Source organism: Acomys minous, assembly GCF_964271855.1.
Source record: "Acomys minous genome assembly, chromosome: 18".
Taxonomy (NCBI): domain Eukaryota; kingdom Metazoa; phylum Chordata; class Mammalia; order Rodentia; family Muridae; genus Acomys; species Acomys minous.
The window spans coordinates 61,205,210-61,229,231 of record NC_140501.1 but is presented as its reverse complement, the minus strand read 5'-3'; the positions used below and the strand labels follow the sequence as shown (position 1 = coordinate 61,229,231).

At 47.2% G+C, this 24,022-nt stretch overlaps 1 protein-coding gene across 3 annotated transcripts in view; it reads right to left on the bottom strand.

Moving 5' to 3' along the window:
- Positions 1-12,222: 12,222 nt before the first annotated feature.
- The window catches only part of LATS2 (large tumor suppressor kinase 2), a 57,197-nt gene continuing 45,397 nt past the window's right edge, over positions 12,223-24,022 (bottom strand). For all 3 annotated transcript variants that reach the window (XM_084767745.1, XM_084767746.1, XM_084767747.1), the window contains 5 exons: positions 22,397-23,706; positions 20,513-21,095; positions 19,338-19,520; positions 16,902-17,008; positions 12,223-14,383 (listed from right to left, as the gene is read on the bottom strand). In XM_084767745.1, coding sequence (XP_084623871.1) covers positions 13,901-14,383; positions 16,902-17,008; positions 19,338-19,520; positions 20,513-21,095; positions 22,397-23,706 — 2,666 coding nt within the window. In that variant the 3' untranslated portion in view covers positions 12,223-13,900. The remainder of the gene's footprint in view (positions 14,384-16,901; positions 17,009-19,337; positions 19,521-20,512; positions 21,096-22,396; positions 23,707-24,022) is intronic.

The window sequence follows — 24,022 nt, the reverse complement described above, 5'->3', positions numbered from 1 at the left end:
CGGTTACACCCTCACTAGCAATAAATGTGGGTTCTTCTTTCTCTCTAGCATTTTAATTTACATATCCCTGGTTCCCCGGTGGCTAAGGGCACTGAACACTTTGTTGAGAAAGAGTTTCATTCATGTCTGTCTTTCTTTCTTTTCTTTCTTTCTTTCTTTCTTTCTTTCTTTCTTTCTTTCTTTCTTTCTTTTTTGGTTTTGGTTTTGGTTTTTTGAGACAGGGTTTCTCTGTGTAACAGCCCTGGCTGTCCTGGACTTGCCTTGTAGACCAGGCTGGCCTCGAACTCAGCAATCCACCAGCCTCTGCCTCCCGAGTGCTGGGATTAAAGGCATGTGCCACCACGCCCCGATGGCTTCAAGTTTATCATGCTGGCCTCAAGCTCACTATGTATCCAAGGATCCCTGTGACTTCTCATCCCCCTGCCTTCTCCCCATCAGTTCTGGCATTAAAAGTGTGAGATAGTTTTTTTTTTTTTCTTAGATTTTATTTATTTTATGTATATGAGTGCTTTGTCAGCATGTACACCGGCACACCAGAAGAAGGCACTAGAGGGTATAGATGGACCGGCATCTGTGTTCTCTTAGCATCTGTAGAACATCTGTCCAGGCCCTTCTGGCTTTCAGAGTCTTCAATGAGGAGTCAGGCGTTATTCCAATCGGCCCCACTTTATATGTTAATGATCTTTTTCCCTTGCAGCTTTTACGATCCAGTCTTCATTCTGTACATTTAGTGTTAATTAATGTGTCATGAGGAATTTCTTTACTGGCCCAATCTGTTTTGCATTCAGCCTGCTTTTCATATCTTGATAAGCACCTCCTCCTTCAGATTGGGGACATGCTCTTCTGTGATTTTTCTATGCCTTTGACCTGTTGTGTTCCTTCTCCTGTCCTTGTCCTTATCCGTTATCCACAGATTTGGTCTTTTCATAGTGTCCCAGAGTTCCTGGACGGTCTGTGCCTGGACATAACTGAGCTGTTCATTTCTTCTATCTTGTCTTCTACACTTCTGAAATTCTTCCATGCTTCTTTTTTCTTTTTTTTTTTTTTTAAGAGACAGGATTTCTCTATGTAGCTCCCTGGCTGTCCTGGACAGCTCCTGGCTGTCACTATGTAGACCAGGTTGGCCAGGAGTTCAGAGAGAACCACTTGCCTCTACCTCCCTCCCAAATGCTGGCGTTAAAGGAAGGTACCACTATGCCTAGCCTTCTCTGTGCCTTGTGATCTGCTGGTGAGATTTATTTCTGAGTATTTTGTATATGTTGCAGTCGCTTAAACGCTACACCTGCTGGTGCTTTTAGCATATCAGAAGCCATTTTGCTTCCAAGTCCCCACTTTGAGCAGAAGGTGAAATTAAGGTCAGCTTCTCGGGCTCTGCCTGCCTGGGAACCCGAACAGCCTTTCACTTGCAATTCAACACTTGTTCAACGTTCTGCTTGAATTAGTGATTTGTGTTCTACTTAAATAAAACTACAGTACCCTGCTAGGCTCCTTTCTCCGCCAACAGTGGGGAACTGGAAAGTTGGCAAACCTACATCTTAGCCAGTCAGCTTAAAATGCTTTGTCTAGCTACCTGGGCATTGTGCTCAGAACAAAATCAGTTCTTCTTGTGTTTAGCTAACCAAAATGACATACTGCTGCCCTCCCCCTTGCTTCTCAGCCTGGTTGTTACCTGCTTATTAAAAAGCCTGCCTTAGAGCCAGGCATGGTGGCACACACCTTTAAACTCAGAGCTCCGGAGGCAGAGGCAGGCGGATTGCTGTGAATTCGAGGCCAGCCTGGTCTACAAAGTTAATCCAGGACAGCCAAGGCTAACACAGAGAAACCCTGTCTTAAAAAACAAAAAACAAACAGACAAACAAACAAAGCCTGCCTTAGAAGCAGACCAATGTCACAGCTTGGCTCCCAAGTCCACTGTGTCCCTGGCTATGGCCAGTCTTGGGGTGTGGCATTCTAACAAACCATCAGTATCCCACTGAGATTGGTGCTTGAGTGGTTTGTGTGGCAACTCTTGTAACAATGGTTGCTATTTTTGAAGTCCTTGTGTTGAGCTTCAGCTATACTGCATTTTCAAGGCCCTACTGTAACAGGGTTGCTGGCTTCTGGTGAAAGCCTATTGTCCTGGCTGTTCTTGTGTCTTTGTGCTGGGATCTAGGCATTGGGGGTTATCATGTTTGAGGTCTTTCTTTCTTTCTTTCTTTCTTTCTTTCTTTCTTTCTTTCTTTCTTTCTTTTTTTGACACAGGGTTTCTCTGTCTTATCTTGGCTGTCCTAAACTCTCTTTGTAGAGCAGGCTGACCTTGAACTCACAGCGATCCGCCTGCCTCTGCCTCCCGAGTGCTGGGATTAAAGGCGTGGGCCACCACGCCCCGCCAGTCTTGTCTTTGTTGGGTGGGTGTTCTAGTCTTTGGTTGCTGTTGCCCTCTGGATCTTGGCATTGTGGTGGCTATGGGGTCCCTGGTAGAGAGTGCTTCTGTGGGTTGGAGGGTGACAGAAAAGAACGGAAATGGGCCAGAAGGAAAGGTTGAGAGGGGCTTCCGGAGAGCTGAGATCTGTAGGAAGAGGCACGTCTAGGGAATGCCGGTGGGGTGGGAAGAGGAGCTCCTACAAACGGGCTGCTACAGGACTAAGAGTAAGTCTGGAGGGAGCCTGATGGAGGACCGAACAGTGACAGTCACCTCCCTGAGCGCCAGCCTGGGGCAGCCTGAGGGTCCCAGGTAGAAACTAAACTGGGTCCTAACCAAGGGGCCGAGTTCCCAGGGAACGAGGGTAGGGCGGGAGAATGGGCTTCTTCGAGCACACTGCTGCTGCCGCACAACTGAGAGTGAGTCCAGCCGGAGAGACCACGATGGAGGACCAGGAGGACTGATAGCTGGATGGTTAACTTTGCTCTACTAGACTATAGATTTTTTTTTTTTAAAGAAACCAAAATAGGTCATAAGTTCTTTTCTGGACTTCTATCTCACTTATCTTGAACATCTTTCCATATCCACTCAGATCTTTCCATTAAAAAAAAAAAATCGAAGCTGGGCATGGTGGCGCATGCCTTTAATCCCAGCCCTCGGGAGGCAGAGGCAGGAGGATCGCTGTGAGTTCGAGGCCAGCCTGGACTACAGTTGTGACAGCTATGAGTCCAGGGCAGCCAGGACTGTTACACAGAGAAACCCTGTCTCAAAAAACAAAAACAAAAAAAGGAAACAACTGAGGGAAGTAAAACAGTTTTCCTGCCCAGCTGTGGGTTCCATGGACAGTTGTGACCCACATCTTTCTGATGTCAGCCTGAAAACTCCACCCTAGCCCCTCCCCGCTCCCCAAGACACGGTGTATTAGCTCCAAGGCTGCGGTCCTTCTGCTAGCAGTAAGAATAAATTCATTTAAGCTAAACTGAATTGATCCTAAGTCTTTGGCTTCTCCCGGTGGATCTGAATGCCACTACAGCTCTAATCTGAAGTGCAGGCTTTGCAACCACATAAACAGTACTCTAGCAGACTGCGGACCATGATCCACCCCCTCAACAGACAAGACAAAAATACTCTTTGGAAAGGGCTGTCCAGGTGTAGCTATAATCAAATCCCAGTAATAACACCTCTTCCTCTATTCATTTATTTTTGTCTCTTTGTTGTAGTAGTTTGTTTTTTTGAGATGGAATTTCTTTGTGTGGCCCTGGCTGTCCTGGAACTTGCTTTGTAGACCAGGCTGGTCTTGAATTCCTGAGTGCATTCAACACCATGCCCGGCTCCCCATACTATTGGCTTTTTGAGACAGGGTCTCACACTGTAGGCCAGGGTGGCCTAGCTGATCGTGAAGTTGTGGTGATCTCCTACCTCAGCTTTCTGAATGCTGAGATTGCAGATGCAAGCCACATGCTCCACAAAAGCCCATCTTTTGATATAACTATATGCTAATGAAAAAATCTAAAACAAAACAAAACAAAAAAGAAGCCACAACAGTAAGTGAGCAGTTTTGGTACTTTGGAAATTACTACAGCTGGCAGCCCTAAGGCATTTGCCTCGGCCACTAGGTGGCGCCCACTCCCAGCAATTTCTAGAAGAATCTAGAAGGATCTGAAGTTCAGGATGCCTTGTCCCTTGATGCAAAGCATTTGGCAAGTCATTAGAACTCAAGTAGCCTCCCATCTCCCACTCTTGCTTTCTTCAACAAAAGATTGAATAAGGGAGACTGAAGTCCAGGAAAAGGAAAGTTAAGAAAAATAAAAAATAAAAGGATATCCAGGCCTGGTGGCACATACCTCTCTTACTTGGGAGGCAAAGGCAGGCAGATAGATGTAAGTTCAAGGCTAGCCGGTCTACAAAGCAAGTCCAGATCAGCCAACACTACACAGAGAAACTCTGTCTCACAAACAAACAAACAAACAAACAAACAAAAAAGGTCACTAAGGGCTGGGAAGGTGGCTTAGTAAAACAGTTTGAGGACCTAAATGAGGGTTCCAGCATCCATGTAAAAAGTGATGTGCCTTGCATATGCCTATAGACCCAGCGCTTGACGGGGGAGGGTAGAGACAGGATTCCTACAGTTTGCTGGCCAGCCAGCCTTGCCAACTGGCAGGCAAGAGGCTCAGTGAGGGACCCTGTCACACAGTCTAAAATGGAGAGTAACTGAGGACACAAGTACGCACAAACCACAAGCGGAGCTTTCTGCCTTGCTTAGTATGTTAAATAAGACTAGACGGGGCAGAGGCAGGAGGATCTCTGTGAGTTCAAGGCCAGCCTGGTCTACAAAGTGAGTCCAAGACAGCCAGGGCTCTGTTACATGGAGAAATCCTGTCTTGAAAAAAGAAAAGAATAGATGAGGAAAGGTTGGCTGGAGAGGCGGCTCAGTGGTTAAGAGCACTGCCTAGTCTTCCAAAGGTCCTGAGTTCAATTCCCAGCAACCATATGGCAGCTCACAACCATCTATACCCTCTAATGCCCTCTTCTGGTGTGCAGGTGTACGTGCAGATAGAGCACTCAGATACATAAAATAAATAAATAAAATCTTTTTAAAAATAATAGATGGGGAAGAGATCTCTGTGAGATCAAGCCTGGTCTACACAGCAGGTTCCATGCCAGTCAGAGCTAGTAGTGAGAGCCAATTTCAAAAAAGAAAGAATACCCTAGGATCATATACAGGGGGAGGAGGTCCCCCTCAGTCACAGTCATAGGGGAGGGGAATAGGGTGAAAGTGGGAGGGAGGGAGGAATGGGGGGGATACAAGGGATGGGATAACAATTGAGATACATGAATATTATCAGTAAAAAAAAGAAAAGAAAAAAAGAGAGAGAGAGAACAGGACGGGGGTGAGGAAAAGCAAACTAACAAACAAAGAAACAAAGAAAGATGGGGAGATAGGTGCGGTGGTGCACACTTAGGAGGCAGAGGTTGACAAGTCAGTGTGAATTCAAGGCCAGCCTGATCTACATAGTAAGTTTCACATCAGCCAGGGCTACAGAGTAAGACTTTGTCTCAAAAAACCAAAGCCAACCAACCAACCAAACCAACTCCAAACAATGACAACAAAAACCCAAGAAAACAAACACCAAGACAACAATAACAAACACCTGAAATGACAAAAAAAGAACAGGTGGCAAAAAGGCTATTTACATATAATTTAGGGCCCAGAAAGAAACTTCTGAGTCTATGGCTTATTTATTTGTTTAAGTACTTGAGATGGCACCAGGATCATTGAGTGTGCAATATTCCAGAAAACTGATTTTCTGTTTCTCATTGTTGTGGGTTGTTTTTTTTTAAGATTTATTTTTATCTTAGGAGTATGTACGTGCAGAAGCAAGTGTGTATGCCTGGTACCCACGGAGGTCAGAAGCAGGCATCAGATGTCCTGGAACTGGATTTAACAGATGGTTATGAGCTGCCATGTTGGTGCTGAGAACTGAACCCTGGTCCTCTGCATGAGCAGCAAGTACTCTTTTTTTTTTTTAATTTATTTATTTTATTTATTGTATATGAGTGCTTTATCTGCAGAAGAGGGTATCAGATTACATTACAGATGGTTGTAAGCCACCATGTGGTTGCTGGGAATTGAACTCAGGACCTCTGGAAGAGCAGGTGGCGCTCTTAACCGCTGAGCCATCTCTCCAGCCCACAGCAAGTACTCTTAGGCACTGAGCTACCTCGCCAGTCCCACCATTATCCTTTTTTGATTCCCTTTTCTACTCCTCTCTTATCCCCTACCTCAAAAGACTGTTCTTTCCCCCATTGAATTGTCTTAGTATTCAGAAAACCAGCTGAGGGACTGGACAGATGGCTCAACGGCTATGAGCACTTGTTATTCTTCTGAGGATCCAGGTTCAGTTCCCAGCATCCACATGGTGGTTGGTGCCTCACAACCACGTGTAAATCCAGGTTCAAGAGAGCTAATGTCCCCTTCTATCCTTCTTAGGCTTCTGGCTTGCACACATATACATACATGCAGACAAATGTTCATATGCATACCTAAATAAATATTTTTTAAAGTTCTTTGGTTTTTGTTTGTTTTTTTGTTGTTGTGGTGATGGTTTTTGTTTTTTGTTTTGTTTTGGTTTGGTTTTGGTTTTTCGAGACAAGGTTTCTCTGTGTAGCCTTGGCTGTCCTGGACTACTTTGTAGACCAGGCTGGCCTCGAATTTACAGCAATCTGCCTGCCTCTGCCTCCCAAGTACTAGGATTAAAGGCATGCGCCACCACTGCCCGGCTTCTTTGGGTTATTTTTTTGTTTGCTTGTTTGTTTTTTGGAGACAGGGTTTCTCTGTGTAGCCTTAGCTGTCCTAGACTTACTTTGTAGATCAGGCTGGCCTCAAACTCACAGTGATCCACATACCTCTGCCTCCTGAGTGCTGGGATTAAAGGTGTGCGCCACCATGCCAAGCAAGAAAAGTTAATGGAAGTAAGCATGACAAAAAATTCACTATATGCATGTATGAAAGCTTTATAATGAAACTCATTATGCATAATTAATATTGCTAACAAAAACTTTAAAAATAAAGATAGTCTTTTGAGCCAGGTGTGGTGGCGCACGCCTTAAAACCCAAGCTCTTGGGAGGCAGAAGCAGACAGATCACTGTGAGTTTGAGGCCAGCCTGGTCTACAAAGTGATTCCAGGACAGCCAAGGCTACACAGAGAAAGCCTGTCTCAAAAAAAAAAAAAAAAAAAAAAGAATAGTCTTTTGGACAAATGGCTCTGGTTAACTCAAGCTTATGAAATTGGATCTTCCTTTTCACCCCACAAAAATATCCAAAATGGATCACAGATCTACTCAACTGTTGGGGTTAAATTGGAAAATTCTTGGGGAAAACTATAGGAGCACAATTTTCATGATGTTGGATTAAGTACAAATTTGTTGGGCTCAACACTAAACGCACAGGCAACTAAAATCAGTTATTAGATGTACCCTAGTATGCACAGCTGTAATCCCAGTGCTCAGAAGGATCGAGTTTAAGGCTAGCCTGGGCTGCAGGAGATTCTTATCTCAGAAAAGCTGGGAATGTGGCTCAGTAGTAGATCCCAGTACTGCAAAGAAAAATGTACATCATCAAAATTAAAAAAGACATCATACAGACACTGAAAATCAAGCAGGCATTGGGGGTGCACACATTTTATCCTGGCACTCGGGAGGCAGAGGGAGCCTGAATACTGTACAGAGCAAATTCCAGGGCAGCCACTGCTACTCAGAGAACACTTAGCTCAAAAAAACAAAAACAAAAACAAAACAAAAAACCCAACAACAACAACAACAAAAAGGACAGAAGGAAGGAAGGGAAGGGAAAGAAAAAGAAGAGAAAAGAATGAAAAAAAGAAAAGGGGGAAAGAAAGAAAAGGAAGAAAAAGGAAAAAGGAGAAAAAAAAGGAAAATTAGAGCAGGAAAGATGGCTCAGAGGTTAGGAGCACTGGCTGCCTGCCCTTCCAGAAGACCAACGTTCAGTTTTCAGCACCCACATGGTGGCTCACAACCATCCATAACGCCAGTCCCAGAGGATCTAATGCCCTTTTTCTGGCCTCTGTGGGCACTGCACATAAATGTAGACAAAACATCCACATTCATAAATAAATAAATAAATAAATAACATGAAAATCCGGGAAGCAGAGGCAGGAGTATCACTGTGAGTCCAAGGCCAGCCTGGTCTACAAAGAGAGTCCAGGACAGCCAAGACTACCCAGAGAAACCCTTTCTTGGAAAAACAAACAAACAAACAAACATGAAAATCAAAATGTTCTAGGAAAAGTAAATAATATTTGGAAACCATATTCCTGATAATGCATTTGCACAGAGAATATATAAATCACTCTCATAAGCCATGAGCAAAATAAAATTTGATTAAAAAATAGGTAAAGAATCTGAAGACATCTTCCCACTAAAGATACATAACCAACCAACAAGTACATGAAAAATAGCTTAATAGCTTACGTGCTTTGGGAAATGCAAATCAAAACCACTATGAAATACTATTCCTTAGCCACTGACAGCTTAAGGAAAGACGGCAGATAATAATGACGTCAGTGGGATGGGAAGAACGCAGTGCTGTCTTGCATTCCTGGGTTATAGGCTGGTTCAGATGCTTTGGAAAAACAGTTTGGCAATCCCTCAGAAAGTTAAACACAGGGCTGGAGAGATGGCTCAGCAGTTAGGAGCAGTGTCTGCTTTTCCAGAGATCCTAAGCTCAATTCCCAGCAACCACATGGTGGCGCACAACCATCTACATTGGAATTTAATACCCTCTTCTAGCCTGCAAGCATACATGCAGATAGAGCACTCATACAATTTTTAAAAAAAAGGGGGGGTGCTGGACAGATGTCTCAGAGGTTAAGAGCACTGACTGCTCTTCCAGAGGTCCTGAGTTCAATTCCCAGCAACCACATGGTGGCTAACAGCCATCTATAATGAGATCTGATGCTCTCTTCTGCCCTGCAAATGTACATGCAGGCAGAGTACTGTGTACATTAAAAAAAAAAAAGTTAAACACAAACTTACCATTTGATCCAGCAATTCTCCATTCAGGGATCCATCCAAGAGAAGCGAAACCATGTCTATGCAAAAACTGCTCACAAGCAGGACTATTCATAAAAGAGGCACAATAGAAACCACCAAGTGTCCATCTATTGATGGCTGAACAAATACAATGTGGCATATCCATGTAACAGAATATTGCTTGGCCATGAAAGCAGTGAAGGGCTGGCAGGCACTCCAGGGTAGATACATCTGGAAAACATTTGCTAAGTGAAAGAAGCCAGACACAATAGGACACATAGAACTTGAGATTATTGATAAATATCTAGAAGAGGCAAATCCATAGAGACCAAAAGGAGACTCTCCGCTTCCTGAGGTTGTCCATAGAGGGGGAGAAAAAAGTGAGGAGCGAAGGGCTGGGCATGGTGGCGCACGTCTTTAACCCCAGCACTCAGGAGGCAGAGGCAGGCGGAGCTCTGTGAGTTCGAAGCCAGCCTGGTCTACAAAGTGAGTCCAGAACACCCATGGCTCCATAGAGAAACCCTCTCTCGAAAAGCAAACAAACAAACAAATAAACAAACAAAAAACAGTGAGGAGTGATTGCTGAAGGGAACAGGGTTTCTTTGGAAGTGATAAAACTATGATCATTATGCAACTACAAACATATGCTAAAACTTTCTAAATTGTATCCTTTTTTTTTTTCAAGACAGGGTTTCTGTCTTGGTGTAGCCTTGGCTGTCCTGGACTCACATTGTACACCAGGCTGGCCTCGAACTCACAGAGATCCACCTGCCTCTGCCTCCCAAATGCTGGGATTAAAGGTGTGCACCACCACTGCCCAGCTATACTTTTTTTTTTTTTTTTTGGCCTGTATTATTTATTTATTTTAATTTTGTGTGTATGGGTGTTGGTCTGTCTGTGCACCATGGGCATGCAGTACTTTTGGAGGCCAGAAGAGGGCAGTGGATCTTCTGGACCGGAGTTACAAACTATTGTAAACCTCCATATGTGTGCTGGGGGTGGAACCAGGGTCCTCTGGAAGAGCAGCCAGTGCTCTTAACTGCTGAGCCTCCTCTCTCGCTCCCTGTTTTGTTTTATCAAGACAGGGTTTTTTACACTGTTGCCCAGGCTACCCTCACATTCATGCTCTTCCTGCCTAAGTCTTTCAAGTGCTTAGATTACAGATGTGCACCGCACTGGTAGGAATGGACATTTTAAATTGATGAGTTTTATATGAATTGCTTCTTTTTTTGGGGGGGGTTGTTGTTGTTGTTTTGTTTTTCGAGACAGGGTTTCTTTGTGTAGCCTTGGCTGTCCTGGACTCACTTTGTAGACCAGGCTGGCCTCGAACTCACAGCGATCCACCTGCCTCTGCCTCCCGAGTGCTGAGATTAAAGGCGTGTGCCACCACGCCCGGCTATGAATTGTTTCTTAATAATGTCATTATTTCTAATAAGCAAAATATAGCAGGGTGAGGAAAACCTCAAGTGAAAGTGAAAAAAGCAAAACAAGTGGCACCAAGCTTTTCAGAAAGAACTTCAAATAAGATGAAGACAAATAGTAAAGGGTTAAAACAAGAATGAACGGATTAGCAAACAGGAACAAACTCTGGGCGGGGTGCAGAAGAAAAAAAGAAAGAAAAAAAGAAAAAGAACCCTGGGGAATGAAGAAAAAAAATGCCTACATCTGCATTTTAGTACAATCCTGAATGATAAAGTCAAGGGAATCTTCCAGAAAGTGGTATTAAAAGAGACATAGATGGTAAGTTGTGATTACTCTGAAACACACACACACACACACACACACACACACACACACACACGTATGTGTGTTCCTCAGCTGGTGGCACTGCTTTGGAAGGTTGTGTAGGCTTTAGGAATGGGACTTCAGTGGAGAAAGGGGGTCACTGAGAATGAGGTTTGAGGTATTTATTTTAAATTTTGTTTTTCAAGGCCGGGTTTCTCTGTGTAGCCTTGGCTGTCCTAGACTTGCTTTGTAGACCAGGCTGGCCTCAAACTCACAGCGACCTGCCTGTCTCTGCCTCCCAAGTGCTGGGATTACAGTCGTGCGCCACCACCGCCTCCCATAAAGCTGGGTATGATGGCCCAGACTTTTTACTTCAGCATGCAGAAGGCTAAGGCAGCTCAGTAAAGGGGTAGAGGATGAAGAAATAATCTGTCATTCGAACTAGATGTCCTCCATAGTCATAAGCATATGAATGCTTGGTCCCCAGTTGCAGCTGTGTTTGGGAGTCTTCAGAGGGATGGCCTTGTTGGAGAAGGTGTGTCACCAGAGGCAGGCTCTGAAAAAAAGGCTTGCAGGCTAACGGTTCAGGAGGTGAGTCCTCAGCTTCTCACTCCTGTGACCAAGGCTTCACTCCATGGGACTGCAAGCTCAAATAAACTCTCTCTTCTTTTAGCTGCCTTGGTTGAAGCATTTCACCACAGCAATAGAGGATAACTAACATAGTCTGTCCACAGGATGGGGAAGAAAACTTTGCCCCACATTAATTAGACAGATTAATATTGAGGATGTGTAATATTAACACACACACACACACACACACACACACACACACACACACACACTAAATAAAATAAAAAGCCAGATGTTACAAACAATAAAGGGCCAATAAGCAGAATAGACAGAAAAGAAACACTCTGGCCAGTACTTAAAGAAATGCACTCAGGGGGCTGGAGAGATGGCTCAGAGGTTAAGAGCACTGACTGTTCTTCCAAAGGTCATGAATTCAATTCCCAGCAACCACACGGTGGCTCACAACCATCTGTAATGAGATCTGGTGCCCTCTTCTGGCTTGCAGGCAGAATACTGTATACATAATAAATAAATAAATCTTAAATAAAAAAAAAATGCATTCAGCACCTTTAACCATCCCTGGGTTAAGGCAGAGCCCCTACCGTCTAGTTACTTCTCACACCATCAATAGCTTGAGGGGGACACTACATATTCAAACCCTAGCACTGTCTGTCATTCTTCCGTGGTTGTTATGACAACACAGGTGGAGCTGGACCGGTTCACATTTGAGTTGATCACCTGCCATCTGTATTTGAATTTCAATCCACTCAAAACCCTCATCAGGTGTACTTTATCCCCACTTTACACATGATGTCACATGACCGCTCTCAGGCTGGTCTGTCCTCTCTCTGCCCTCTAGTGTCAGGAACCTGGCTGTCGTGTTGGTAAGTCAGTGGGGAAGTGTGGGAAGTTCCACTTCTTATTGTGTTAGACCGAGTTTACAAATCCCAACAAAACACCACCAACAGAGAGATTTGCATTTAAAGTTTTAATAATAAATTGTGCCAGTAGAAGCTTTCAAAGGCAATGATAATATCAATAAATAATAGTTAAATTGAGTTCCTGAGAAAGAACCTACCACATGAAACTATGTCAGAGCGCTGTGAGTAACACGGCACCACTACAAACTAGCGGGAATACTGTAAGTCACGATACAAGCGCAGCAGACATCGGAATATGCCATCCATACGATGTAAACCAGGACACGGGAATGTTTCTTAGACATAGATAAATTTGTAAGTGTTTCTGCCTAGATACATCCTACGTAACGGATACATTATGCTTAGAACCTCAAGGAAAATATGTGGAATAGTATAATGGAAATGTGATGCGTTCCGTCTTTTAAAAAGCAAAAGAAACTGAAATGTACTCAAATATAAATCACTTTAAGTAGGAACCATACTAATTTGAAGTAAGGAATATTTTGTGTGTTTATCTATAGTTATATATACACCTATATGTCTAAGAAAAAAATGTATGGCTTGTTTTTGTACTGCAATGTCACTTTGTACAAAGTTAGAAAAATGTATTGATGAAGCCATGTTAAGATTTGACACCTCAACTTGTGAAGGAAACACAAGAGGCTGAGGTTCATTGTGACCTCTTGGCTGACTGACAGGAAGCACAACGCTCACCTCGCCTTCTGTGGGAACCCTGTCTGTGAGAAGTTAAGTAGTAGGGCCCCAGCTACAGCTTCCCACACACCAAGACTGACAGCATACTGGACTAGAGAAACAGACAGCGCTATGACTATGTTCAATGTTTTGGCATAGCTGATTGACTCCCTTTTGATGTGTTTTATGTATGACAAATGATTACATTTGCCTCCCAAAGAACCCAGTCATATCCAAAACACATACATTAAAAAGTAAAAAAAAAAAAAAAAACCCACACACTTCAGTTACACATATGCATTTCTTTAACAATAAGGGTTACACTCATCACCCACACAATACATTACAGCACACTGTCTAGAATACCTCATTTAAAAACATATTCACAGGACCTGCTGTGAACGGCAAGATACGGTAATTTTATAATAGAACTAACTCTGCCCATGCAGTACTTTCCACACGTCAGACACGGGAGTCACACCCACCATCTCTTTGCTCACTCTTTCTAGTAACTATAATATGCAAAGAAAAAAAAACCCCACAAAAGCAGCTCTTAAACATTACATCACAATTTTGAAATGTGGGAAAATACAAAACAAAGCCACCGTGCGGCGCAGCGGTCACGTGACGTGGAGCAGAGCTCCGTCCTCTCACCTTATTGCACAGATTCCTCCTCACGTGTTGCTCGGCTCTCTCTTCTCTAAGTGTGGACAAGTGCTATCAGCCAGAACCCAACCGGAAGTAACAGCAGCATGATTTGTCAGGTTATCCTTATAAGTTACTAACAAAAAAAAATGGGTATCCATAAAATAAGTGCTCTTTCCATATTGTACTGACTTTTTAAAAAATAGTGTTTTAATGCAGCGAAGGTCCTCAAAGGGCCATTTGGAATCCGCGGTGACCCTCCCTGCTGCCCAGAACCAGAACTAGAAACTAAGGGTCCCTAAGCTGGGGTTTGTCTTTATAAAAAAAAAAATCTTGTTTGGGGTTTTCTTGACAAAGACCAGAGTTTCTCGAGATGTGATCAACTGAGGCTGCTTACACATACACCGGCTGGCAGCCCTCAGCTGCATCCCCCAACTCTGCGTCCCCCTGGTCTGCACTGTCCGCGGGCTCTGACGGCTTCGGGCACCGGAAAGGGTACCCGTTGTCATCGAAGAACCTGCGGAAGGTGAACTCGTAGAAGGCGTGCTCGGGGTGCTTGCTGTTGGGGGATGCCAGTGTGTCCCAGGCCTTGGCACTCTCTCCGCTGGCCTCGTGCCAGGGGCTTTCTTCATCCACCGGGTCAAAATTGGAGGTGTCCATGGGGTGGCTGATGGTGGGAACATAGGGCGCGGGCTGCTTCCGGATGTCGCGGGAGAAGTCGATGGCGCTGAAGAACGGGTGTGCCTTGAGGTCGTCGGCCCCATCCCTGCCCAGGCGGCAGTCGGCTGCGCAGCACAGCTTGGTGATGAGGTCGCGGGCCTCTGCGCTCAGCTTCACCTGCGAGGGGATGTGCAGCGTGCTCTCCCAGTTGATTACCTGTGGGCAGCAAAGCCGGGCTGAGATTAGAGCCTCCTCAGCCTTGAGCCTGCACAGCCGCGGCTCAAGCCAGCAGCAGAGTTTGAGCCTCTCCCGGCAGCCATGGCGATGAGGGTTTTTTTGTTGGTTCACTATAGTATGTACTGAGGTTGGCAGGTGGTCTCTGGAATGTTTCTTTTCTTTGAGGTAACTGACCCCCACTGGCCTTGGCCTCATCTGGGTGGTCACTAAACATATCTGTCATGAAGCCATGTATTCTGTGAAGAAAAACCTAAGGTTGTTTGCCCAGAGTGGAAGTAGGAAATGTAACCAACTTCTGTCTGGAGGGTTGATCTGCAGAGCTTTAGGAGGGCTAAAACTATAAAATGTGACCTGGGGCTTCTTGGATACCAAGACGCCAGCTGGAAAGAAAGTGTACACTGGGTTTCATGGAAATTACAGACTTTCGTGCTGTATATGGTGGTGCATGCTTAGTGATCTCGGCCATCTAGAAGCAGGGCACGCCAGCACCAAGCCCAGGGCCAGTCTGCTCTACGGGGTGAGTTCCAGGCCACGGGGGGACATGCACCTGGGAACCTCACTAACTGAGCTTATCAAGAACGAAGAGGCTGCTGGGTGTGGTGGCACACGCCTTTAATTACAGCGCCCGGGAGGCAGAGGCAGGTGGATCTCTGTGAGTTCGAGGTCAGCCTGGTCTACAAATCGAGTCTAGGACAGCCAAGGCTACACAGAGAAACCCTCTCTTGAAAAACGAAAGAAACAAAACCAAAACCCCGATGAAGTTGCCCATAAAATAGACTGTCTGCAAAGCATGCGTGTGTAAAGGACTCAGGATCTAGACTGCATAAAGACTCCCTCAGATTATCTGAATTCTAAAAAAGGGTAAAAGACTATTGCTCATGTCCAAAACCACACAAACGGTAAATGAGCACAGAAACGCACACTAATACCATTGATGATAAGGGAAAGCCAAACAGAAACCACAGTGACACATTACCTCACAACCACCCTGAGGGGTTGGCCTAGGTGTGCTAGTCATGTCTGCAATTCCAGCACTTAGGAGGCCAAGGCAGATAGATGCTAGTAAGTGGTGACAGGGTGAAGATAAAAAAAAGGCTAGGTACACTAGTGGGGTAAATATAAAACAGATGCTGCCAAGCATGGAGGTTCAAACTTGTAATCTCAGAATTGAGGAGACTGAGACAGTAGGATGTCTCAGAAAAAAAAATCATGATGACTGAGTGAATACATAATTATAAGACAGTGTGGTTGTTCTTACTAGTTCTAAGAGGGAAACAATCCCTTTTGGGTATAAATCCAGAATGACAGGGAGGAGGCCTGAGACAGGCTTATGTCCCGTGTGCACACTCACAGTCGCCACGGGGCAGGAGACACGGAGCACTTTAGCTATGGGCACACAGTTAAAGGGCTGCAAGTTAGTATTGAAAAGGAAGGAACTCTACACACACACACAAGCAGGGATGGACCTTGAAGGTATTATGTTAAGTGAAAGAAGGCAGTTAAGATAAGACAACTCAGGGTACCAATTCCGCATCTATGAGACACCAATCAAATTTTGAGACAGAGGGTACAAGTGGCTGGGAGAGGGGAGAAGGGATGGGAGCAGTTATCTAATGGGTATGAAGTTTCTATGTGAGATGAAAATATCCAGAATCGGTTTGTACAGTCCTGTGTGGACACACCTAAGGCCAACAGATCACACACTTCTGTTTTACCACAGTAAAAAAGAGCCTGGCTTACTATCCTGCAGGCAATGAGCAACTCAATTAGTAAGCAGAAAATGCAAAAGCCAATTGTTTTGTTCCGTTAAAAAATTTTCCTGAGACAGGGTTTCTCTGTGTGGCCTTAGCTGTTCTGGAACTTGCTCCGTAGACCAGGCTGGCCTAGAACTCCAGAGATTTGCCTGCCCGTGCCTTCCAAGTGCTGGGATTACAGGCGTGCACCACCGCAGACCACACCAACATTTCTCATGCTTCACCATGGGCTGATCTGGGCAGTAAAACCCCCTCCCTAGAACCGTGCTTCTGTAAAGCCACGAAACTAAAAATAAAAAGTTGAGATTTTCAGCTTAACTCGGAACCAGTAAGGATCAGCTCACTCAGAAAGCAAGCGGCTGTGACTCTAAATGAATCACTGTGACTGACAGCTTCAGTTACTTCCAGTGAGTGCTGGGAATACACAGCTGGCCGACCACCTAGCTGACAGTTACAGTCACAGCCACGCGGCATCCAAGTAAGCACACTGGGTTCTCGAGCCATAGAACCTGTCTCCGTCCTGCATCTCACTGTGTCGTTCTCGCTTAGAAACAACACGAGGGCAGAGAGTTAGCAATGGCTTATGTAAAATTAAAGGTATACAAAGAAATTAAAAGTCAGGTCTTACTATAGAAAAGTTATGAATAACAGCCATTTCTAGTCTACTCAGAGTAAGGAGTCTAAACTGACGAGGCACAGTGCTCTGCACCATATGGACACACACACACACACCCCTTGCTTACCTTCAGCTGGGTTTCTGTGGGGGTAGGTGACAGGAAAGGTGGCTGCCCAACCAGCATCTCAAAAAGAATCACACCGACACTCCACCAGTCACAGAGCTGTGTGTAGCCTGAAAGACAGCATTCCCTTAGTCCCGCAGCACAGGTCCCCTCAGGGCCGAGTATCTAGACCGACTGGCATGGACTGAGCGCGTGCAGGGGTAGCACTGTGCCAGTAAAAGGAGAGGCCTGCACAAATGTGTGTCCTCAGCTCACACCAAGGTGCTAAGAGATACCATGGGGACACAGTTACTTCATAAACACAGGACGCCTTATAGCAGGAAGACAAGACTTTAGTAATTAAGATCTTTTGAGAACTTGAGAGGCTGTGTGTGCTGTGTCTGGAGGTCAGAGAACACCTTGGGGAGTCGGTTCCCTCCCTCCATGTGGGTCTCCGGGATTGAACTCAGACTTGGCAGTGCTTTCCCCACTGGGTATATGGCAGGCGCAGAAAGCAGGATGGCTTCCTGGGGAAGTTTATGACCCAGTTAAAATGATGCTGAAGAACGTGGAGGCTATGTGGAGAGACCCTGTCTCAAAGACAAAAATAAGCCAAAAAGTAGGCAGCCGCCGTGGTGGTGGACGACTGAACAGCCTACCAAGTGTCTTCCCAGCTGCCTATTGGAGGTCGGGGAGCAGGGGCATCTTTGATGCACTTTCACTCCCAGCCACTTGCTAGGAAGCTCTGAGAAAGGAGCAGCTGGCTGACGCTTGGGAGTCCACCTTCATCAGCCCCTCCTGGCACTAATAGCTGCAGAATTACCCCAGCCCATGTCCTACAGATGAGTTCTCGTGGCTGGGGGGGTGGGGGTGGGGCCTCTCATGGGCACCAGAATGAGCAAAATTCACAGGCTCTCAGGAGACACCTTTGGGTACACAGGCTGAGTGGATCTATGGCCTACATCAGACCACCATGGCTGACAGAAAACCTCATCCTGAACTGGGTTGGACTAGGTCTAAAGGAATCCTAGCACAATGTGAACAAAAAGACTGTTTGGATTAACCACGGCCAGGCTGACAGCCCACAGCCACTATGGCCCACAAGACCCACTAGGGCTTCCTTTGGGTCCAGACCATCTATCCAGGAAACCAAGTTCACCAACATCGGGTAATCTGACGCCCATTAGAGTTTGCACGTATTACCTCCTAGGAGTTTTGGGCCTAGCAGGGAGAATTGATTTATATGACAGCATGGAGTGACCCAGCATGGACAACAGAGGGGTAAGCTGGAGCTTGGAATTAATGGTCAGGGGCGGGGGGGGGGGGGGGCAGCAATGGCCCTAGAGCCTCACGTGGTCTCATCAGCTGACTCCTTTTGTTTTGTTTTTCTTTTCTTTTCTTTTTTTTTTACTTTATTAATTTATTCTTGTTACATCTCAATGGTTATCCCATCCCTTGTATCCTCCCATTCTTCCCTCCCTCCCATTTTCCCCTTATTCCCCTCCCCTATGACTGTTCCTGAGGGGGATTACCTCCCCCTGTATATGCTCATAGGGTATCAAGTCTCTTCTTGGTAACCTGCTGTCCTTCCTCTGAGTGCCACCAGGTCTCCCCCTCCAGGGGACATGGTCAAAGGTGAGGCACCAGAGTATGTGAGAAAGTAATATCCCACTCTCCACTCTACTGTGGAGAGTGTTCCGTCCATTGTCTAGATCTGGGTAGGGGTTTAAGGTTTACCGCCTGTATTGTCCTTGGCTGGTGCCTTAGTTTGAGCGGGACCCCTGGGCCCAAATGTTTTGTTTTTCTTAAGATTGATTTATTATGTATACAGTGTTTTGTCTGCATGTCCACTTGCGTGCCAGAAGAGGGCATCAGGTCACATTATAGATGGTTGTGAGCCACCACATGGTTACTGGAATTGAACTCAGGACTTCTGGAAGAGCAAGTGGCGGCGCCCTTAACCACTGAGCCATCTCTCTAGCCCCTGACTAATTTTTTTAACTTAATTTATTTTTATGTGTATGGATGTTTTACCTGCATGTATGTGTGTGCATCATGTGCACGCGATGCCTGTGGAGGCAAGAAGAGGGCATTGTAGCCCCTTGGAATGGGAGTTAGACAGTTGTGAGCACCCATGTAGGTGCTGGGAATCAAACCTGTGTCTTCCGGAAGAGCACCCCGTGTCTTAACTAGTGACCCATCTCCCCAATCCCTAGCTGACCCTGAAGAGGCCAGTTAGTTGGAGTCAATCCCGTGGATCTGAAGTGGGAAGCCCACCACCCAGGCTCCTCAGCTGGAGGGTGGGGAAATATTGGCTTAATCACGGTGAAGCAAAGATCCTTCCACATCACAGGTGAGATGATGGAGCCTTGTTACTAGGGAAACCATCAAGCTCTGTAGGCACAAGAACGTAGTAAGAATCCTCGCAGGATTACAAAACCAGGCAGAGAGCTGACATACCTTTGCGGAGAAGCACCTCGGGCGCGATGTAATTTGGTGTCCCAACTAGAGAATGCGCCAGGCACCTCTGGTGCTGCTTCTGCGCTCTCTGCTCCAGAGTCTTTAACCTGTCTCCACAACGACAGTTGGAAACATCGTCCCAGAGGTCACCAGGGTCCATGCTGTCCTGTCTGATGTGGTTCCCTTTTCCCGGAAAAGGTGAAGTGATAGAAAAGAACAAAAAGAACATGGATTTGTTTGTGTTTTTTCTAGACAGGATTTCTCTGTGTAGCCCTGGCTGTCCCTGGATTTGCTTCGTAGACCAGGCTGGCCTTGAACTCACAGTGATCCACCTGCCTCTGCCACCCAAGTACGGGGATTAAAGGCATGTGCCACCACACCCAGCAAGAACATGAATTTTAAAATAAGATGTATTTATTTATGTATTTATTTTATGTATATGAGTGCTCCATCTTCATGTACACCTTCATGCTACAAGAGGGCATCAGATCTCATTACAGATGGTTGTGAGCTACCATGTGGTTGCTGGGAATTGAACTCAGGACCTCTGGAAGAGCAGACACCGTTCTTAACTGCTGAGCCATCTCTTCAGCCCCAAGAACATGAATTTTTATACTCAACATTGCAGCAAATCCACAGTTTGAAACAGAAAAGTAATTCTGGTGAATTCATGGCAGCACAAACTCCTCTCCCCTGAAGAACCCAGGGCCTTCTACATGGCAGTCAGATTACTTTCACTGAGCAACCACTCCAGGAGCCGTGAGATTTACTTTTCAAGGTTCCTTTTTTTCCCTCCAGGGACAGAATTTCTCTGTGTAACCCTGGCTGTCCTGGACTTATTTTGTGGACCAGGCTGGCCTAGAACTCACAATGATCCACCTGCCTCTGCCTCCCACGCGCTGGGATTAAAGGCGCGCGCCACCACGCCTGGCCTCAAGGTTCCTTTTAATAGGGCAGTGTGTGGTGGTTCTCTATCGAAGCCTTTTGCAGTCCAAACATATATTAAGAAAGTCCACTAACAAAGAAAACACCCTCACACACATAGGAAGGGCAGTATGCCACACCGAGACACAGTGACAGAGCAGCAGGTCACTCTGAAAAGAGGGCCCATGAGCTGCTGGTGCGCTGCCCTGTCGCGCGGGTGTGAGAGGCTCACAGCAGGCTGGGGGCAGTACCTTTCTGGTAGTACTTGGAGTTGTGAGTCCACCTGAATCCAGTGCAGAGGCCAAAGTCTGTCAGCTTAATATGGCCGTCCAGGTCGATCAGGATGTTGTCAGGCTTGATGTCCCTGTGGATGAAGCCCATCTTGTGGACACTCTCGATGGCCAGGGTCAACTCTGCAATGTAGAAGCGGGCCAGGTGCTCGGGGAAGACTTCCATCCGGATCAGCAGGCTCATCATGTCCCCGCCGGGGATGTAGTCCATCACGAAGTACAGGCTGTCCTTGTCCTGGAAGGAGTAGTAGAGTTTGACCACCCACTCGTTGTCGGCCTCGGCCAGGATGTCTCTCTCGGCCTTGACATGGGCCACTTGATTCCTGTTCAGGACGTCTTTCTTCCTCAGCGTCTTCATGGCGTACAGGGCGTTGGTGTCCACCTTACAGGCAAGGCACACTTCTCCAAAGGCACCAATGCCCAGGGTTTTGATTTTCACAAACATGGACTTGTCCATCTTGGCCCTCTTCAGTCTGTTATAGTTAGACTCCTTCTGGTAGAGGATCTTCCTCATCTGCTCCTGCTCGGCCTCACAGAGTCCGGCCTGCACACAAGGAAAAGCAGAGTCACGTTACACGGACCCCACAGCATCCAAGGGTGGGGAGGCAGGACTGCTTGTCCTACCTGCACCCCAGGAGAGCCGCCAGAAAGGCATGGTTTACAGACCCCAAGCAGCCAAGGGTGGGGGCAGGACTGCCTTGGAGCAGCGAGGATTCTTCAGAAAGAGTAGAGACTAGGCCTTCCAGACTACACGAGAGATGCCAGCCAACCTTGATCTTTATATACGCACGTGGACATCTATCTCTACACTAACGTATTCGCCTACACATATGCAAATATGAAAGCCAAACAAAATTCCTTCTCTGGGTGATTTACATTTGAAGGAAAACCACCACAACTACAAAAGCAAAACTGTGGAAAACACTTCTGGAATCTATAATCTAGTTAGTATTTCGTTAGTTAAAAAAAAAAAAAAAAGGAAAACAAGCAATGATGCTGGACCAGAAAACAAACTCAGGTTTTAGAATTTGAAATGACTGGCTTATGTGATGTAAATTTACTGTCACATTTAAATTGAAAGTTATCTTCTCTGATACTTCCGCATCAATTTAGAATGTTTAAAACATTTGCTGGGGCTGGAGAGACGGCTCTGGGGTTAGGTGCACTGGTTGCTCTTCCAGAGAACCAGTTCCATCTGCAGCACCCACAGGGCAGCACACAACTGCCTGTGTCTCCAGCTCCGGGGGATCTGGTGCCCTCTTCTGGCCATCACGGGAACAAGCATGTTGTTCAGACATACATGCAGGAAAAATATTCACACACATGAAAAGAAATAAATCTTAAAACAGAATGGGGATGGGGACAAGAGGACAAGGACTGCATCCTGAGTGGGGTGCTGGGAGCGCACCCAGAACCCCGGACCTTGAAGCTGGGGCTGGGCTGGGAGGCCTAGTTCAGTGGGGTACAGATGAAGACACTACCTCCAAAGAAGCAAACCCAAAGCACTATTTACTAATTTGGATTGATAGACCAATGATACTGTATTTTTCTCTGAAATGCCTGATTTGGAAAACTTTTTTCACCTTTTAAAATGCCAACAGCAGGCAATCCGCGATGTGCCTTCTGCAAGAGGAAGGACACACTACACTAACCACTTGGCTGATTTACTTGCTAGGGGCTCCTCAGACTCTTTTGAGGTGACGGGAAGGAGTGGGGAAAGCCAGGCATCTGTCTGGCTCGTGCCCAGCTCTATGAGCTCTATGAGCTGGGCACGTGATGAAGGCGCACAGCTGCTGCCGTGCATAGGGGAGCTGGGAACAGAGGAAGAAGGAAGTGAGAAATTACTTTGGCCATTTCCTGCTCCAGCTGCAGCCTCCGGCTGACCTTCTGCTGGTAGGTTTTAATGACATTCTCCACGTGCTGTTCCATGAAGAACTTGAAGGCAAATGGCGAGTAGCTCTTGATGCGGGACTCTCTCTTCTCTTCATCCTTGCTATTCTTGCGGACCGGCACCGGGGAGGTCTGGATCTGCTTTTTGTCCCTGCTAGCTTTGTCTCCCTTGGCACCCTTGTGGCTCTTGTCCGTTCTGTCTGGCTCGGCGCTCGGACGCAGACTCTGCTCTACCCCAGTGCACAGGCTGTCAACATCCAAGTTGTACTGCTCAGCCTTGCTGGGCAGCAGCAGGTGCTTTGGGTAAGGCGGCGGTGGGCACCTGCGCTCGGAGCCACCGTAGTCCACCTCGAGCGGATGCTGGCCTGCACTGCCCTCCTTGGTCTCCAGGCCCTCGGTGGCAGGTGCTGTGGGTGCAGGCACCCAGGCTGGGTGCGAGGGCCCCACAGCTGTCTGGGGCTCTGGCCGCAGCACGCGCACACTCTTCACAGGGTGCAGGATGTGCGCTGCAGTCACCGTGGTGACCGTGTTGGGGGCGGGCAGCGAGGGCTCGGGCTGTGGGCTGCTGAAGGAGTTGGTCCTACTGGGGCCTGCCCTGAAGGCGACGTGCTGTCGGGAGGACTCCAAAGCCTGCTTCTGCATGGAGTCACGACGTGCCAGCGGGGCTGCCGACCACGGCGCTGGGGAGCCCAGCTCGTACAAGTCAGCGTTGAGGCTGTTCCTGGACGGTGCCAGCACTGCTGGTGTGGGGCTTTCGCCAGCGAATGTGGGGCCCCGGGCACCCAACACGTGCAAAGGGTGTGTTCCAGGCGCCGCAGCTGCGGGCTTGTGGTGCGGGGTGGTGTACAGCCCAGCATGGGCAGGGAAGGAGAGGCTGGCGGGAGGGCCGCCCTGGGCCTTGGCCAGGCCAGAATAGGCGTCTGGTGGGGTCTTGCTCTGGAAAGAGGGGCTACGCTGCACCCCATACCCAGGCTGCTCGGCCAGCAGGTGAGCACGGCCGCCGCCGCCGTAGTGTGTGCCTGGGAAGTGTGCGCCGGTCTCCACTACTGCGCTGTAGCCTTTGGGAGACTGCTGGGGAGCTGGGACGCCGTGGGTGCTGGCCCCGGGGAAGAGGAAGTCTAAGTATTGCCGTGGCATCTCCTCCAGCGCAGAGGGGCCCTCGTAGTTCGCACCACCCATCTGGTGGTAGGATGGGAATACTTCCCCTGCACCCTCGAAACTGGGCCGCCGCGTCACCGTCACCGGGGTGGGCGCCAGGCCCTTCCCTAGAGAGGGGAGAGGAGAGTCAGCCTGAGAGCGCAAAGGTGGGCTGCTGCCTTGCAGGCGGATCCTCACACTAGCCTTCTAGCCGGGGGCGGGGTAAAAGTATAAAGTCTTCTACTCAAGAGTCCCAGCAGGATGCGCCCTGCCCCAGCAGTAACTGGTCCGTCTAATGTGGCAAGCAAAGCAGGGGGATATGGGTGATGGGGCGGAAGACTAAGCGCCTATGGGACGGTTATAGGCCAGAGGGGTGCAGAGCCTTCGGGGACACGGCACCCAAGGTCTCCAGCCATGCTAGAGGACTTCCTGGACAGCCAACAT